At 39.8% G+C, this 19,709-nt stretch overlaps 1 protein-coding gene across 2 annotated transcripts in view; it reads right to left on the bottom strand.

Annotated features, from left to right (window-relative positions):
* The window catches only part of POLR3B (RNA polymerase III subunit B), an 82,010-nt gene extending 64,716 nt beyond the window's left edge, over positions 1-17,294 (bottom strand). Inside the window, exons 1-9 of one of the 2 annotated variants that reach the window (XM_050914981.1) lie at positions 17,223-17,294; positions 15,832-15,864; positions 13,356-13,412; positions 13,203-13,267; positions 12,630-12,705; positions 9,277-9,377; positions 5,540-5,631; positions 4,231-4,348; positions 3,095-3,203 (exon numbers count right to left, since the gene is read on the bottom strand). In XM_050914981.1, coding sequence (XP_050770938.1) covers positions 3,095-3,203; positions 4,231-4,348; positions 5,540-5,631; positions 9,277-9,377; positions 12,630-12,705; positions 13,203-13,267; positions 13,356-13,412; positions 15,832-15,864; positions 17,223-17,294 — 723 coding nt within the window. Of the gene's footprint in view, positions 1-3,094; positions 3,204-4,230; positions 4,349-5,539; positions 5,632-9,276; positions 9,378-12,629; positions 12,706-13,202; positions 13,268-13,355; positions 13,413-15,831; positions 15,865-17,222 lie in introns of those variants that run through there. The other variant, XM_050914982.1, reaches the window with a different exon arrangement.
* Positions 17,295-19,709: the final 2,415 nt, after the last annotated feature.

Raw genomic sequence — 19,709 nt, 5'->3', positions numbered from 1 at the left:
CTTTTGACAAAGATGTCTAAGGTGTATTAGTACACCTCCACTTTACAGTTGCAGTAGCTTTAAATCCACATTAGATCAGAGATCTCCAATATTTGCTTTCTTTTCTATAGTTACAATGATTTTCTGTACCTGATCTACATCTTAAGTCATTTGCAGGAACACTGGGCCATTTAAAGCTATTGGGACTAGAAAGACAATCCAAAATTGCCCAGCCTTCTCCCACTGACTCTCAGACAGTCCGACAAAACTGTCCCCTCTAGCTGGCCTACGCACCGCACAGCAGCCCTCTACCAATTACTAGTTATTTTCTTAGTCAAAACACAGAGGTCTGTGGAACTTAGTTGCAGCCCAGCCTGGATGCCGGTCTGGGAGGAAATGCCGAGCAATAGATTTTTTTCATTGCTTTCTTAGGTTATTTTTTAATTGGAAATTATACAAGCAGTTGCTACAGTAAAAGTTAAGGATGCAAAGGCAACCAAAACTTCAGACCTTAGATTGCCTGTACAGCTTAACTTTGCCCCTTGCAGATGTGTATCTCTACATTACAAGAAGCAGAACACTTACTAGTCATGAGGAAGACCCATGCTCCATGTCCAAGGCTTGGGTCTCAGCACAAAGGAATTATTCTCCTTGCTTTTCCAATAAATCTCCTATGTATAATACCGCCATGTAAAAGAGCTGAGGCTACACGGGGATCCCTAAGCTAGGGATTTTCCAGTTTCAGGGCTATAGCATTTGTAACCTTGCTTCTAGTAGTTAAGTAAGTACAACAAAGTAATACCACATTACAGCAATGCCCAAGAAAGAAAGATCAGAGGCTGGTGCCTGCCTAAGAATCCATTGAAAAGACTATCTGCGATTTTTAGTTTCCAGTTGGAGACTCATCAAAAGCGGACAGAAGATCCCTGAAGTTCACATGTCACTAAAGGAAAGGTAAGGAAAATGACCACTCATGAGTACAGTTAAGTGCCGGTCAAGAATGGAACATTCAGAATAGTTAAAATGGGTGTAGCTAATTTGCTACTCGATTAAATCAATATAAATCTTTGAAAAGCACTATGGCCAAGAGCTTCTAACAACTGTAAGCCCTTATTCAATAAACAAATAAATGAAAAATTATGCAACATTATCTAGCATATAAAAATACATATAGGCAGGGGGATAATTACAGCAAGCATTGTCAGAAGGTGATCAAATAGTCAGTACAATGCTGCTTAAAAAAAACCCCCAACAACCACCTCCTCAGACTTAATAACCCAGAGCAGTTACTCTTCTGTGAGCAGGTATTTATCTATACCAGCAGGGGGTGACAAAATGTAATAAAAGTCTGTAAGTGAAGGTGGAATCCAGCTGTTTGGTACTTGAGCAAATGGATTAAAAGCCACATTAACACTTTCCTGCAACAGAAAAGTTGTGAACTTAATCCTGACACTTTTATGTGCATTTCTGTCCACAAATAATTTCTCAACCTCCTTTAATGTTGGTCACTAAAACCAGATGATCTCCTCCAAATACTTGAAGAGATTAGCTTAACCAGAGATAACAGACATTTGCTTCTCAAGTCTAAATCCAATTATTAAACTATTTTCTAGTACCAAGCCCAAAGCACTTCCTACAAGAAAACCGATTCTTACAACTCTCAATCAGCTAAAGAGCTGTGGTAACACAGAAAAGTCTGTAGTTGTCAACGCCAACAAATCAGCACTGCTGGCAGAAACTGTTTGGATGCTGTGAGCAAGTGCTGCCCTCTCCTGGCAATTTATTTCCTCGAGCGATTATCACCTCCCCAAATCTTTTGTGCTGTAAACCATTACAATAAAGACGAAAAGGGAGCTATAGGATTTACTTCTATTGGTTGCTAGATCCAGTCAGAGGCACTTTTGTGCCCTAAGCCACCTTCCCTGTGAACAGTGCCTCCAAGACTGCTGCCCAGTTTCCTTCTGCACATGCACTGCACTAGGCTGCAAACCTACAAGCAGCAGCGAAGCCTACAAGACAGGAAGGAGCTACCCGCTGTTGGGAGGACAGGTCCTAGCCTAAGGACTGGCCACGTCCTGCTGTCTTCTCCAGCAGCCGGACAGCGCCTGTCCGCCCACCACCTTTACTGGCTGTAGCCCATGTGTTCAATACCACAAACAGATGGGCTACCAGCCTGCTTCCAGTCCTGTTGGGCAGCTAGGGAGTAGTCATCGTTATGCCTTCAGTTGTGTGCACCCTTGAGTGAATTGAAATGAAAGAGAGAAGCAGAGGGCGAAAGCAAGCAGTTCTGGCAGTTTCACAGGCAATGATGGCCAAGGTATGACACTGTCACCAGCTCAGCTGGCAGGGCAAATACTCCCCAATTCTTGCCCAGAATCAGGGGTGGATGCCTCTCACAGCCTTTTATCAGTCCCACGGGAGATGGCTTCAAAGCTATGATGCCTGTCCATGCATTCACTGCACTGAAGATACTGGTGAGTGTTTCTGAATCAGGCAGGGATTCTGAAGTATTCTGACTGAGGCAGAGCTCATTCACAGGGGAAGGAAGTAAACTGCCAAGAAATGCAACCCACTAGTAATCTTAAAGGATTTAGGAAGAGGCCTAAGAATTGCAAGACTTCCCCAAAGGCTATCAGTTTTGTTTACAGTTATGACTGGAAGTCATGTATAACGAGCTCATGGCTATGTCATGTCCCCGGACCTGAAACAAAGGGTGTTGAGCTACTCAGCAGTCCACAAGTTGGAGGTGGGGGGGACCAAAACCAGAACACAAGTTTGCAACATAGCTCTTAACAGAAGAAACCAAACCAGACTTTCTGTAGCAACAGGAGCACAGGCAGCAGTACAGAGGGACCTTACAAAGCAGTAAGGGGGTAGCAGGCATTTGTCTTGGCGCAGCAATGCTCTCCTTGCAGAAAAATGAAGCGCTTTTTCCCCTTTTTGCAGTACAATAAGGATGACTTCCCAGGGGGAAAAAGCTTGCATTCTGTAAGCCCTGCCAAGTCCTTCTGTTTGTATTAACTTCTGAGAGCTGCTGCCGATCTTCACTCTTGAGCTACAGCACAGCTTTTTTTTTTCCCTTTTTCTTTTTCTTCCAAACCAACAGTTGTATTACCTTAAATATGATGGCAATGGGAATATCTTCTGACAGAGTGTTGTGCCTCAGGTAAAATCTTCCTTGTTTCACAACCATATTTGTTCTGCTCTTCTTCTCATGAGTGGAACTGAAGTAAAAAAAAAAATATACTATGTCCAACAGAAAGTTTGCACTGACACTCCTAGAATCTTCTGTATAAAACTTATCAAGCTTAAGCAATCTTTCAGCTGAATTAATCCCACTTTCTCCTCTTTTAAAAATTACATTAAAACAGCCAGACATCACCCCATAACTCCAAGGTAATAGGGTATTATCACCTGTGATGGGGAAGGTCAATATTTGACTTAAGCAAGTAGAAGGCTGTACTTTTCAAAACCATCTTTGCATGCTTTTATCATCGACTTGGATGTAACCAGCAAGGTCAAACTGCACAAGTACTGTGGCAACAACAGTAATGAGATAACAATACTTTGTGTTGTACGTTTAGCCTCATCTAGGCTTACTGTGGAACAGTAAAGGAGCTAGGAGAGATGTGTGAGAGGCCTCTGGAGAAGAAAAAACACCCCTCACACTGAACAGTGACAAGCACCATATTATACCAGCATGCAGTTTAAAAACCAAACCAAAAGGCAAACAAAATATAAATAAAACTCAGTCAAGGAGGAAAGGCCAAATTTAGACTACCTTGCCATTTTCAGTAATGTGTAGTACAAAAATATTTTATTTTTGTTTCCTTCTTAATTGCCTTTAAAAGCTTTTACACCAATTTGATTTAGAGAGTCACACAAAAGGTTACATCCAATTTCCACTGCTGTAACTTCGTATTACTTGCTGCAAAATGAGACCGAACACCATCAACTAGGAAGTGCACTTTGTTATGTTAAAAATTAGAACTTGCTTTTCCTAGTCTGGGATGAATCCTGAAGCATATGAGCAACTCCCACTGATTTTTGTGGGAATACTGTACTAACTGATTTTGGGATTGATGTTTTCGCGTACAAAATGACAGTAGCAAGAGAGGGGCATGGAATGTCTACAGCTTTTTCCTGGTAAACTATACTAGGAAGAAAACTATACAGCTATTTCCACTACAACAATCAACTTTTAAAGCTTTCGTTTTATCTCCTTTATGTAATTGCAAGCATTTACCGTACCTGGTAACAGAAGCGCCAACTGTGCCTTTTCTATCAGCTTCCACAATGATTCTGTTTTTGGATAACTGCTCTTGAATAAGAATGACTTTCTCTACACCTTTAACAATGAAATAGCCACCTATTCAATAGAAGAGAAAGATTTTGCATGTCAGTACCCTTGCACCTCACTCGCCTCCTTCAATATGCCTTTGAATATGAATTATTAGAAAGTAAACAGTAAACAGTACAAAAAGGACATAACAGGAGAGTAAATTCTCCCTTAAAAGAGTAAAGAACAAACTCTGTGTGGAACCTATGGTAACTATGAAAATGTTCCACTAGACTAAACAGAACTTTTGCTAGGCTCACACATAGTATTTGGGATCTAAGACTTTATTTGGGAAGTACTCAGACAGCAAGAACTCACAGGCAGACCAAAAACTGCAAAGCTGTAAAAAACCCCAAACCTGTAAGGTAACCATACTTATTAAAAGATGTCACAGAATTGTTAGTTCTACAAATTAGGTAAAAATATTGCCTGTCAGAAGAGTGTATCATAAGGACATCAAAAAAGAACTGGCCATTTCAGATGCTTGGTATCAAATAAAGAGAATAAGTCTTCTGTAATTACTGGCTTGCTCTCTCCAGCACTCCAGGGAGAAATTTCTTTTGTATTACTGTAAAAAATGTATTTTAATGCCCTTGTTGTATCTAAGACAATATAAGAAATCTGCACATAAGCCATGTTAGATTCCCCTCTTAAATTGTAGCTATCTATTAATGCTCCTCCAGCACAGCACGTCATGTCACTGTATCTTGCCATCACAAGCAAGCACAGCATGTGTCCAGTGCATGCTTCAAAGGCTGAAGATAAAAACCAAGGAAGTTGCTTGTTACAACCCTTCATCTCCTCTCTACATTTCAAATATTATAATGTAACACTTTATTCTTGATTTACAAAAGGCAGCAAATGAGAGTTCCCGCTCTGGAGGACACCATTATACTCCTCCACTCTCCCCTGATCCACTTCATTTTCATGAACGAACTCCATCACTGTCCAATACTCCATACACTTCTCAACTTTTTCAAAATTTTGGTGTATTGTTTTTGTGGTTGAAAACTCCATCTGCAAATACAAATATTCCATGTTGTCAACCACTCTTACTATTTTCAAAAGCCTGATGATTTCTTTTAGTTACTAGCATATACTTGCAAAGTTCCCACAACGACTTCACAGTGGCAGGAAACATACCAATGGGGTATTTCTTTGCTGAAAAAGATTTAAAACTAAAAGTACAGATGGGAGAAAAGAACATGACTGCAAACGTACCTGGATCTAAAGGACATTCGTTAAGTTTGGCAAATTCTGCTGGAGTTTTCCCTGTAAGAACACAATTGGAGCTACGCAGCATTATAGGCATTCTGCAAGAAAACCAGTTACACTTTTACTTTAGATTCAGATAGAAAAATATGAATAGTCAAATTCAGAACAAAAGCCATGCTGAACAAACTGGAGAAAACACATTTAAGGTAATCAGAACACATGCAAGCTATGAACAAAAGTTTTTTCCTTTAATCCCACCTTATTTCATTGAACGTGTAGTTCGAAAAGAGAGACCTGAAATTGGACATCTACTGGCAGAAACTGTAGACTTCCTATTTAATTTTTATGCAGTTACTACAGCCATCCATGACAAGCACAGTCACCAAGGCCAATGATTACTAGTGCAAAGACTCCTGGTCCCCAAAAACAGTACAGACTGCACTGAAGAACATGCCATTGCAGATCCACTGTTACCAGTTTTAATCAGAGAAAGCTAGTTCAGATCTGATTTCCCACACAACAATCACACCTTACGGCTGCAGACAGATACTGCCTCTAATACATAACCTAGGCATGAAGTTTCCCCAGTGGTAGCTCTGATTTCTCTGGTGTCTTAGTACAGAAGCCTGCAGCAAGCATTTTGTGAAGCAACATGAAGTGGTGGAAAAATATTGCAAGAAATTAAAAACAAATTCTATGCTTAGGGAGGAAAAAAAAAGAGAAACTAAAGATGCACAGACTGGATATAAAGCAAAACTTCTTCACCATGAGGACAGTGAAGCAGTGGAACAAGCTGCACGAAGAAGCTGGGCAGTCTCCATCCATGAAGGTCTTCAAGACCTGACAGGATAAAGCACTGAGCAACTTGGTCTGATCACAGAGCTGACCCCATTTTGAACAGGAGGTTGTACTAGAGACCTCCTGAGGTCTCTTCCAACCTGAATTATTCTATCACCCTGTGATGAAGTCAGGGAATGCTCATGTTCATTTGGTTTTGTGTGTTTACACTGCAGTCTTACTAGGAATTTGGCTTATTCAACAACTAACTAGCAAAGATTTTGCAGTTATTATTAAAAAGAGTACTTTTATAGTCAGCTTCATAATGTACGTTTCCACTCTCAGATTTTTCATTAAAACTTTTGAAAGAGAGCATATTTTACTTCCAAAGAAAAAGCTGCATTTTGCACAAGACAAAACCAACCTATCACTACATCTACCAGAAGACCTCCATGCCCTTTAGTCTCTTCTACAAAAAAGTGGACTTTTGATCCAGCTTACAGAATTGTACTCCTTGGTGGACAGCCTTTGTAAGACCTATGTTCCAGATGTTTGCTAACACATATTCTGACAAAATTTATCCATGAGTTCTACTATGCAACTATTTGCAACCTCAGTGATAATTACTTCAAAATTACTTCAACAAAAATTAAATTAGGCAGCTCTTGCTAGCGAAGTTATATTTCTTTTATTCTAATCTTATCAATTATTTGAATTTCTTTGCCATTTTCATATTCTTATATCTTAAAAAAAAACTTGATGAACTCAAAATTCTATATTTTTGAAGAGGATAAAAAGCTATCTTGTCACTACTGTGCTCTATACAGATAAGCTACTTGCTTCAGTCATTTCACTAGGAAAGTGTTTCCTAGAGATAACAAGCTTCATATGACAATCTTAATCTTGTATCACACACACAATAAGCCTAATGCATTGGCTATTTATATCAGAAACAGTAACCAGTTGGCATAAGGAAACTCAAAATGGAGTACGTAAATGCCATCACTGAAAACTCCAGTGCAACAGATGTCACTAAGTATCTATTCTTCATTTCACTTGCAAACAATAAAATATTTTGCAGCTAACATAAGACACTATAGTAAGTCACTCTCCTTTTGAGGACAGAATCTGATTTTTTAAATACCTGAAGTTATCAGGAAGAATGCGAAGAAAATTAAAAAAAAGGGAAAATAAAGTTATTGAATTTCTGTGCATAAAGACACAGAAAACAGGCACACTAATTTGGAATGCTATTAAGCATTCAAAGGAAATTTTCCTTTTTAAAGACACAAAGATATTGCCCTGGGGTTTTTTTGTTTCTAACACACACAGGTTATCAGTGATTCTGCCACACAACAAAAATGAGAGGAAAGAACATACAGCTTTCCTGTCCCAGTCTGAACCGTATGTCAAACAAGAGCATTGTATATACTCACCTGGCAAAAGGAAATCAGCATAATACTAGGGATAGATGAGGAAAATTATTTCCCATGGAAATAATAACTGGATATTAACAGTTTTTAACAGCAAAAAGACTTTTTGCATGTATGCTCTTAAAACCAGTCAGATGACATAACTTTATTTTTTAATGGAGAATATTTACTTTTTTTGCTGTGACCTCACTTCATAGGAGAACAAGAATTTACAGGAACAGGCCTTAATGTAAGATGCAACATACTAGTGCTGTGCAGTAATTTAGTCTTTTCCAGTATATTATGGATGCTTTACAAGTCTTCTTCACCCCTTTTTTTTTTTTTAAGACAGATATAGACAAATGCCTAGACTAGTTTTTGTTGTGCTTGTTTTAGCTATAACTTATCCTTTAAAGTACTGTCTTTTGTATACAAATTGATAACGTATTTTAGTGAAAATGCACATTTACTTGAACTTTTTTCTTTGCCTATAGCACACACCATGAAATAATTCAAAGGACCCAAATTTAGATGGTCTTTTAACAATTTTTCTTTTCTTAAGAAATTACTTAGACTAATAAACTGTTACTACAGCTACAGAAGCTTGTTTTTGTAAATGCATTGCTGTGTATACTGACAGAGTTAAAGTATATTTTTTTAATATGAAAGCTTAAAATTTCACTACAAGAAGTGTAGCTCTTAAGTATCTATCTACTTTTTCCTGCCAGTATTCCACCTTTGGTAAGATGCACAGTCACACAGCAAACAATCTTTGTAAGGCACTGACCTTTAAAGGCAGCAGAGTTGGTTTAAGAAACCTTGTCTACAAAAGACAGACATCTTTATTGCCTTTAAAATGGAATTTTGCTTTCAATAAATGCTAGAACTGCCAGATATTTTGCCTTTTTGGTATGGTTAAGAGCTTGTTTTTCTCCCTAAGGCACATCATTATTTTTTCTTTAAGAAATCAGATGTCCTTCACAACACTAATAACCTCAATTCATTTGACAGCCTTTAAAAAAACAAAACCAGTAAAAAATCCTCAACATTTCTCCACAAAGCTCAGCCTTGGCTCTAAACCAAGCCAATTTTAAAGGAGAGCTTAACCTCATACAGAAGAACTAATGCTTGCTTTACTGGTTTTACCGTCCACCTTCCACAGACATATCTCTACATATTATGTATGAAAGACTGAGTAATTTGGCTACAAAGCAAACATGATTATTTTCATTTTGCGATAACGTAACTTGCAGCTCCAGTATTCTTTCATATATTTCCCTCTTTGGTTTTACATCAATACAAAAATAGACAACATCCATCCTTATATCCGTCCTTCTTTGGAAGGAGACAGATTTCCAGAAGCTTTTGCAAAACAAAATCTTGTAACAGAACCTAACAATCACATCCTGTACAGCTGTTCATCAACATTTGGCTGCTCACTGTTTCTTTTAACAAGGAAGCAAGGTTAGCCTACATTTATTTTGCAGTAAAAACTCTTCCCAACACAGCAGCAAATGAAAACTAATACCAGAAGCTCGACATATGGTATCTTACCTGCCAATGGGTAATGCATTGCGTATGATCCTCTGGCTACCTCGTGTATATTCAATGTCCACTGTAATCGGGGCAGAATAAGTCATGTCTCTCAGGCGGCACTAAAAGGAGAACAGTCATGTGGTTAGATGTCGGCTTACAAGCTGAAGAGTCTTTCTTAAAACATCCCGTGTTTGCCCTGCCTCCTGTAAGTCCTCACAAAGAAATCAAGCAAAGCAAAGCTTGACCAAGCCCTTCATGGTACCTGGACTATGTTTGACAGAGTCTCCTGTTGAAAACAAAACCAAAAAAACCACAAATACAATTACTGTGATGTTTCAAAAGCAGCCAGTGGATCTGTGTCTTCAGAGGACAGCACTGCAGAGCGTAACTTCTAAACTGTTTAATTAAACAAACAGCCCTAACCAGCAGAGCTGACACAAAGACCATACTATGCCACAGGCTCTGAGAGCAGTGCTCAGCTCAGGGACATTTCTATATGAAGACTCTCAATAGCTGAAGAGTTGTGATGTCATATGAAGTTTGACAGATGGGAAACACACAAGAGTAAGAGAGACACTGTGCTACCTTATTAATAGAATGAGCAAATCTCACTGTATGGTACCGTTTCTAAAGATGACTTACAGAAGGCTCACTACAGTATCACTTCCTGTAAAGATTCCCAGAATTTGTTTGCAAATTCCTCAGATAGCAAGAGAAGCAGGATATACATATCTAGGACATTATATAGCTCAAGGCTCAATCATTTCTAATCCGATCTTTCTGGTCTGCTCTCCTCAACCTCACTCTGTGAGTCTGCTGCTAGCCCTTAAGGTATTGCGTATCTTCTTGCAAGACAGGGTTTATTGCATTTGCTGAATACAACAGAGCAACTGACAGCAGGTCATTCGTGACCTCACTGAGCATTGTGTACCTTTGAGCTCCAGGATTATAGGTTTATCAGTATTCAGACTTGTACATTTATGGTTGATAGTCTTTCAGTGTATTGATTATGCATTAATAAAAGCCAATTAAGATTGTGCTGTGCATTGAAGATGCAACTGTATGGAAAAATATGCCTCAAGAATCATTGCAAACTGTATGCTCCTTCCCTGCACATTAAAAAGTAAACCACCTCCCTAGTAACAAAATACTGATGTGCACCAGCAGTTTTCAAGCTGTGACTTGTAGGAAACTAGGTCCCATTGTGCTCTCAGCAACTTCACTGAATTTAAAAGTAACTGAGAATATTTCCATTCTAATTACTTTAAATTCATCTGTATGAATAGTTGATGAAACTCCCATAAGGACTGCGTAAGAAGGAGAGTTAGACAGCTTCATTACTATTACTCAGGGAAAAAAAGGCTTTGGGATTCTTTGTGCGTGCTTTGTCCACACAGGATACAGATATAAAATAACAATTATACACTGTAATATTCCAGCATTTGTATTTTTGTATCATCTTCCTTGATGTAACTTCTCCTTACATTAGACGCTTAGAGATCAAAGACAGGCATGACTTGATCTTCAAGGAAACCAAGGATATAAAAACTCCCAAATTTGATTGAAAATAGGTAAAATATTCAAGACCCTTATGAAAATCTGATCATTTTAGGTGTCTTTGGGAAGGAATTTTATAAGCCTCTAACAGAGAAATGTAATGACATACTCATAAGTATCCAGTCTTTTTGTTTTGTTCGGTATTTTGTTTTTTTAAATTGCACCCCTGGTTTGACCTCATCAGCATCCTATTTAAGAAAATAACTATGGCCTTCATGTGTGTATAACACAATGAAAAAGAAAAAAAAGGAAATTATGCACTAGCATTAAGCATCAATGAGGATATATCTGAGAGACAACAGTAGTTTATTCTAAATTGAAGGTCAATATGCTCTATGAAGCATTTATTTTGCCCTCTTCTGCTTGTACAGTCATTTTAGTTATATAATAAGCAAGCATTTTAATACCTGGATTCTTGGATACGAGTCGTTAGCCACAAACAATTTTTTGCATGCAATTTCATTCATATATAGAAAATCTTCCCCATTGCATTTTTTGTACGTTCATACCTACTGATTTAACGTTAGCTACACATTTGAGAGATCCATGAGCTGTCCTGTATTACATCTAATTGCACTGTTGATGCCTGAGTTACTGGCCTTACTCAAAATCTTTCCATCGAGTTAAATGAGATTTGAGTCAGGTCACTGAAGACACAAACGTGGCTATGCACAAGAGGCCACTAGATGGCTTTTTTTACAGAATTTCTCCAAAGCACAGAATGTCTTTTGTGACAGAATCTAAAGTGTGTCACATACATTACATGAAAAAAACCCCAACAATCCAACTTCAAGTATCAAGTGTATATAGCAAGAAAAAAAGTGTCTGATATGTGAACTGATTTATTAGGTTGACAACAGGCTGTATGTAAGTAAATGGGGAAAAAAAGGTGCAAGTTCCAAGCTTAGTTCCCATTCTGAGGCCAAAAAGAGGTTGTCAGTGCCTCTGCTGCAGTGGTATAAATCTCAAAGCACAGCAGCAGGAGAGGAATACTTTGTTCCTGAGCAATCTCTGAAGGGAACTGAATGGCTTTATATACCTGGAAGCAATCCTAAAAGGTCCAAACCTTATCTTAGTTTATTGCTTTCTTATATGTACAGAATCTACCTTATACCCTGCCAAAAGCAACAGACTCTGATTTCAGTCACAGCAGCATTTGTTCTCCAACATGCATCTTTACTCCAGAAGTACAAAATCCATTTGTTAACCTACATGCTTAGAGCAGTGCAAAGAAGTTAAATATGCTCCCCATAAGGCTAATGCACTTCTGCAGTTTCTTATAATTTTATCAACTTCCATCTGTTTCTGCTCACAGTTTTCATGTTTGCTCTCTGACTCAGACTTAAAAACTATGAGCAAAAAATGAGAAATGCTTTCCCAAAGAAGACTGGGAGGGAAAGGGAGACTGAAGTGACCTATGGTGCACACAGTAGCTAGACTAATATTAAAAAGAAGTTAATAAAAAACATCAAAGAACACTACATTGTAGTGTGAGGACTTCAGCTCTGTCATAAGGAGAGCCACGAGATTAAGCAAGAGAAGTACTTTTCACTACTTTCATAGAAACTCACTCAAATACAGCTACCACGAAACACTGAATATAGTTATTCGTACATTGCAGAAAAAAATAAAAGAAAAAAAATTTTTACACTTATTATATGATGTTTAAATCCCTGAGGCTTCTTTCTACAGTGATGGTGGAATGCATTGTATCACCTGATGTAGCATGCATGTACTCAAAATAAAGTTATATGCAGCTACTATCCAAGACATTCCCAAGATCAAACAAACAAGACAGATGCAAACGTTAATACCTCATGAGGTGATACAGGTCGTGTCACATTGAAGCTTTCTTCCACATCTGGAGTACCCACATAGATATTGAGGTACCTGTAATACAAACAGTTCCAAAATGAGCAATGAGCCAAATATTTTTCAGGCGACCTGAAGGAAGCAGAATTCTACATATACTGAAAAATGAAGTTACTTTGATGAACATAAGTTGATTAATAGTGAGCAAACATTCTTCCCAAAGTAACTAATTGTATTTGAGCTCTGTTCTAGTTACTTAAAATTTAAACTGCACATGCAATAAACCCCAAGTTACCTTTGCAAATAGACAAAAAGACTCCTATCTGTCATCCGAGATTACTAAATTACAGAAAAATAGTGACATAAGGTATTGTTAACAGCTGGCTATTAACTCTGCTTCACATGATTATTCTTTAAATCTTCCCATCTTTCAATGATCCAAATAAGAGATAAGTCATGAAAAATACTCTCTTGATTTATACTTACACAGGTGCCTATAAACATTTTATAGCCAATAACAAACCCATGAGATAGTATGCATGCTATTACTGATATGGAAATCATCTCATACTTACTTCAAGTACCACATTGGGTCAGCATCACTTGTAACTTTTTCATTGGCCTTCATAATTTTCTTTATCTGGAGGGGAAAAAAAAATAAAATAAAATAGAATCATGTGCCTTTTCTGAGTACTAAGAGTCACTCTCTCCCCACCAAGAAAGCATACCTCTACATTGATGAAATAGTTGAATGAGTCTATGTGCTGCTTCACAAGTCCTTTGACCTGGAAAATACATGCATGCAGCAAATAAAATTAGCTTCATTAACATCAATCACACAAGGCAGAAATTAAGATATAAGCATTTATAAGTGCTTTTGGATCTGTGCTAATTCTTTCAGTTGATGAACTTCTGAGAACTTCCTGGACAATCAGTCTGGTTCTACACTGCACATTTCCAGCTTTACATCAGAGCTGTCATTGTTCTTTGAGTCAGAAAAGTCAGTCAGTAACTGCACAAAGTAAACACCCAATAGACTTTGAAATTCATACAAACAAACAAGAGCCATTGCAAGTCAAAATATTTTATCAGTTTGCCGCTATTCTGAAGTAATTTTAATCATTTATCATATAATTAACTATGTGTGCTGTTTGATAAAGAAGTTCTCTGCACCCTAACAAGAGCAGCTGGCATAAAGAAGAATGAGAGGGAGGGCCAATGAGACAGGGGAGACGGAACAGAAGTGGGGTGTGAAAGAGAGAAGTCAATAAGCAAGGAAACAGTCACAGGAGGGCAGGACACTCATAAGAAATCTGAGTTTGATTTGTAGGCAGGAAGAGAGAGAACACACTCAGGGGTAATATCACACAGAATAAACAGTATCCCGTTCCCCCAGGTAAAGAGTTGATACAGTACACTTCAAGGATTTAAGTTTAAGGTGTTTAGAGAAATCAAAAGAAGGGGGATCATACTAAGTAAAATGATCTGAGATTAAAGAAAAAAAGAAAGATTTTGGCTTGAAGGAATACTAAGAGAAGCATTCATTTTGTTAATAGATCGGCATTTGCAGAAATAAAAGGTGTAACTATCCTAACTACAGTGCAAAATCCAGTCTTGAAAACAAAAAAGTGGTAGCTGATATTGAGAAACATGCTTGCATGCTCACAGAGGGCTTTAAGCTTTGAAACATTCCATGACAACTAACACGTTACAAGACTTAAAACTTCATACAGAAAACAGATGCATTTACATAGTTTGCATGATAAGCAACAGTTCATTCTGAAATTATTAAAAAGAAATGGGAAGCTTAGAATGACAAACGCAGCTGCTCAGTGAAGCCTCCATGGGTCAAGACAAAGGAGGAATGACTCCAGAGCAAAATTCTTTAAATAAGAGTTTCCCTAATTTACAAAAACATTGCACATCACATGATATAGGCAATAAAATATTATGGCTTTATTAGTGCCTAGAAATCAGGCTGGTAGTTCTTTCCACTTTTTTATGAGGCAATATCAACAGCTTTATTGAAAGAAAACTCCACTATAGAAACTGTAATGCACATCAGCTTTGTATAACTGTATCACTGCTGGCATAAATAAACCAACATGCAACAGAAAGGCCAGACCACCATCAGCAGCCCTAGAGTAAAGGGCTCACTGGCTGGAAATAATGTGGGATGGATACAGTTGGCATAAAGCACACAGTAAATTGCACCTCACAATCAGCAGCCCTCCCTTTTTCACAGCCTCAAGAATTCAGACTATATCACTAGCTCAAGCTCATGATGGAAGTTCATGCGTTGCTAGGAGAGACACAGAAACAGGATTCATTAGGGCGCTGAAGCATCTTCACAGCCCTGAACCAAAGTGAAAACACACACAATCCGTAACTGACTTTTGAACTTTGTTTTCCTGCCAGGATCAAACACTCAAAGGTGCAACAAAAAGAGAAGTGCAGGTATTGAAACTGGGAAGGACAGGAATTAACAAAGTGAGGCAGAAAAGAACGTTGCTGAAGTGGGCAACATTTCTGAAGACTGATGACGGGTGCAGAGGTGGCTGCAATTCCCTGAAGGTACCTATGCACATCACAGACTTTACCTGCCATCTTTATGATACAAATTTCATTACTGCCTTCCTCCTTCCTCACTTCCAACTGTTTGTTAGTCCTGTTATTACATCCAATGGCATTTTATATAGAACTGTGCCTTCAACTAATACCAGATTATATGAGTAGCACTGAAATTAAGACACTAGCAATCTCTGAGTTCAGTCAAGCTCTGACTTCATGAGGGAAGATATACATATTCAAGCAGAATCCACATCTGTGGTTATATGCTTCCTATGACAAACACAACTACAAACCTAACAGCACAGACATATAAAGACCATGAATAGGGTCTCTGAGTGCCAGTAAAACAGTAAAATAATCTGGAAACATTACAAATATACATTTTTCATTGAGAATAGCCATACAAAAATCCAAACCTCTAAAAGGATGCCTCCACAAATTCATCTGTCAATTAATCAAGAAACCAATCTATGTAACAAGTTTATCCATAATTGCATGGAACTAAAATAAACTAATTGCAAAATCCACACAGAAGGTGAGGACAGGTGATCTGGGAAACAGCTAGAAGACAGGAATGTAAAATTGGAAAGGAGACAAAGTATTCATGCCACGAAATGAGCGTATAACACTAACCTTTAGAAATGCTGGAAGAAGTCTCCATTTTTCCTGAAAACAAAAAACAATTTGAAATATCTTTTCAAAGAGTGACCAAACATCTAAGATGCTTGAGGTTTTTTGTTTCATTTTTTTATTATTATTTTTAAACAGTAACATTATTTAAAATCAGATCCATTTAGGAAAAAAAGACTGTCCAAAGCCAACCTAGATGAATAAAAACAAAACAGGGAGATGACTTGGATCATCTTAGCAAGCCATATGTGCTATGCAATATTTACTCAGGATGCAACGGGACATTGTCTTTTCTAAAAGCAACTTATGTGAGAATATATATTTCTTAGAAAAATCCTTACTACCATGTGCTCATTTAAGAACAACTAACTTTTTTTTTTGTCCTCTTCACACTCTAAATTATATTCCTAGCAAGGGAAGACTTGCTACAACCTTTACTTTACAAAATACATGCAAGAATCTCAGTCCTGGGAGCAACACTTGCAGACATGAGTACCTATAAAACCTACCAGTACCCTAACTCCTACAAAGATTTACCAAAACTATCTAAAAAAAGTACTGACAAGTGTAAGTATACCAAGGTTCCTACAAACTTTTCCCCATTTCTGTTCTCTGATGATCACAGGGAACATCACCTTACATCAGCCTCACCTTCTCCCCCCATAGCATGGGGAGCCCACCCAATTTGGGATGAGATGCAGGTGGAGGGCAAAGGTAAGGCGGACCAGACAGCACAGAATGAGGCTCCATCACTTAGCTCCAGAAGAGAGTATACTACAATATACACAGAGCATCAGCACCTCATAATTTTAGGTTGACATTCAGTGTTTAGAAGCACATGGCAATACTGCAGTTGTGGTGTAACGTTGTCCCTCACGGTGCAGGAGCATGTAGAGGAATTCATAGCAAAACACAGCATGAGGCTCTTGGGCTCCATTTCTGACATGCGCTTTCTACACAAAAAGCCCAGTCCAGCCAAAGAGACCTGAAACACTGCCTTCATCTCCTCCATCTCCCCACATGAGGCAATTAGCAAACTTTGAAGGAACTGCCGCTGAGGGCAGAAACCTCTTGTTCGTGTTTGCAGGACACAGGCCGAGCAAACACAGGGGACAAAGACCGCACCTCAACAGGCCGAGCTCAGGCTCATGAGGAACAGTGCGGGGCAGAGACCCCCTCGCAGAGCCGCCGCGCATGCGCTGTAGACCCCCCCGCGCCCACCTGCGCAGGCAGGTGAGGGACTCTGCGCATGCGCGCAAGGACGTGGTCGCCTTCCACCTCACCTCACCTCACCCCAGCCCAGCCCCCCTCCGGGAGGGCCCGACGCGTGTCGCCCCTTCCCCAACGGCCGGCCGGTCGGTCCCCGCTGCCGCCCGCCCCAGGCCGCCGCTAACCTCCACCGTATTCACAGGAGCCGCCGCTTGCTCCGGAGTCAGGGCCCCCAGCTCCGTGGCCAACGCCTCCATCACCAGCCCGGCAGAGAAGCCACAGCGGAGGCTGACGGCGAGGGACCCGCGGTGTAGCAGCCAAACGCGTCCTCCCGCCGCACCGGCGCGGTGCCCAAAGGTTCCGGGCCCACGGAACCCTGGTGGGGGTGAGTGCAGACAGACAGACAGACGGACGGACAGACACACGAAAACAGGGCGAAGGCTGGGGGCTTTGCTAAGGATGGTCAGGTCTCTCCCTGCCCGGCAGGGCTCTCCAGACCACCCCCTCCCAATGCCCTGGCTCCTCGTAGGGGACTTTAATACCTTTCAGCGTTTGGGGGTTTCCCCCCTGAATCCTTGAGCTGGTGACCACCCCTGCCGCAGTAACCGGCCCCGCGCGGCCCTGCCGCCCGCCTCACCGCCCCTCCAGCGCCGGCCGCTGAAGTCCCGGGAGCAGGCAGGCAGAGGCGACAGAAGAGGGCACAGAGCAATTAGGGTACAAACTGATTTTTTACAATTTTTAGCGTGCAAAGCGACGTGGAGCATAAGCTTTTAGCATTATTATTTTTTTCCGATCTTACTGTTGAATGCTGTAGCTGGATCACCTACAAACTGACTTTTTTTTTTTCTTTGCAAGCGTCAGTGCTATAGAGACACCAAAATCCCAGTCAAATAGGGGACTGCTCATCTTCCCCAGTTTAAGATTAAACAAGAAACATTAGTGATCTTTGCAAGTTCCTGTGACAGTAAGTTTTTGCCAGTTCACATATAATAATCGCTAAGTATGTTTTAAAAGCACAGTGTGAAAACAGTACTTATACACACACCTGCTCTGGCTGAGATTGTGCCTGAATAAAGTTCACTGAGTTTGGTCTGGGCTCCACGCATCCTGGACATGAAGGCCCAGGTTAAACATGAGAGTAGCAGCATTTCAGACCACTTCCATTCAGTTTGCTGCCTAAAGCAGACAGTCAGCGTGGAGAGTTTGTTTAATACATGTCAATCCTACAATATCCTGCACAGCCTTCCATCTAACTAACTACATGCTCACCAAGCAACTGTTTCAGTCCGATGACCCATCACCCTACAACCTGGTCTATTAGCCATGGTTAGTATGTAATTGGAAATCATGATTACTTCCACAATAGAAAACTATAATAAATTAAAAGAGGGAGTTAGAGGATTAAGAGTTCCTTCTTACCTTTCTAAACCAAGCACCTATTAGAGTTGGTTAAGTTCTTTGCCCTTTTAAACAGCACAAGCTTTCAGCTGTAAGTTTACTCCAAAATGTTTGTTCCTACTGCATAACTGGAAAAAAAAGGGGGGGGGAGTTTATTAGAAGCATCTGATTTTACAGATTTGAAAATTCAGCACTATGTGTTTTTCAGGTATTCTTTAGTGTAACTTTGCCTTGGGGCTATTGTAAATTGTTCACAGAGGGATTAAAAAAAATCAGGGATTACAAAAGATCAAAATCCAGACATGACTGAATGGTAGTCATTTTAGAAATACTAGAAATTCAAGAAACATCATCTTTTCTGCATATTCTCAGCACATTTGACCCAGGCATATGCAGTACAGCTAGCACTTCAAGATTGGCTGAATTGTGCAGAGTTATTCTGCATAATGCTACTAAAAGGGGAGCAATATGGAGCCATCAGTCACCTTTAATTAAAAATCATAGAAGGAGAAAAGAATATCCATCAGCTACATGTTGTCCAATTCTCCTGCAACCAAAAAACTTTTAATAGTGCCAGATTCTGGGCAAGGTGTTCCACAGCTTATCTACACATTGTTATGAATAAAACAGTTCAGTTGTTTTAAACTGACCACCTTTCTTTGATGCTCCTTGTTCTTGCAGCCAAAAAGACAATAAACAACTACTTACTCTTCCAGCTTTACTGCCACTCACCACTCTGGAGATGTAGCATAGCCCTCCCCCCCAACATCTTCCAGTCTGGAGACTCCTATCTATTTAATCATTCCCAAGACTGGAGCTATGATCAAGTATACAAATTACCTTTGTGGTGGGTTGACCCTGGCTGGATGCCAGGTGACCACCAAAGCCACTCTATCACTTCCCCTCCTCAGCTGGACAGGGGAGAGAAAATATAACAAAAGGCTCATGGGTCGAGATAAGGACAGGGAGATCACTCAGCAATTACCGTCACAGGCAAAAGAGACTCGACTCAGGGAAATTAATTTAATTTATTGCCAATCAAATCAGAGTAGGGTAATGAGAAATAAAACCAAATCTTAAAAACACACCTTCCCCCCACCCCTCCCTTCTTCCCGGGCTCAACTTTACTCCCAATTTTCTATACCTCCTCCCCTCCAGTGGCACAGGGGGACAGGGAGAGGGGGTTGTGGTCAGTTGATCACACGTTGTCTCTGCCGCTCCTTCCTCCTCAGGGGGAGGACTCCTCACACTCTTCCCCTGCTCCAGCGTGGGGT

Source organism: Gymnogyps californianus, chromosome 1, assembly GCF_018139145.2.
Source record: "Gymnogyps californianus isolate 813 chromosome 1, ASM1813914v2, whole genome shotgun sequence".
NCBI classification, from domain to species: domain Eukaryota; kingdom Metazoa; phylum Chordata; class Aves; order Accipitriformes; family Cathartidae; genus Gymnogyps; species Gymnogyps californianus.
The sequence above is the reverse complement of the archived record's forward strand: the minus strand, read 5'-3'. Positions and strand labels throughout refer to the sequence as shown.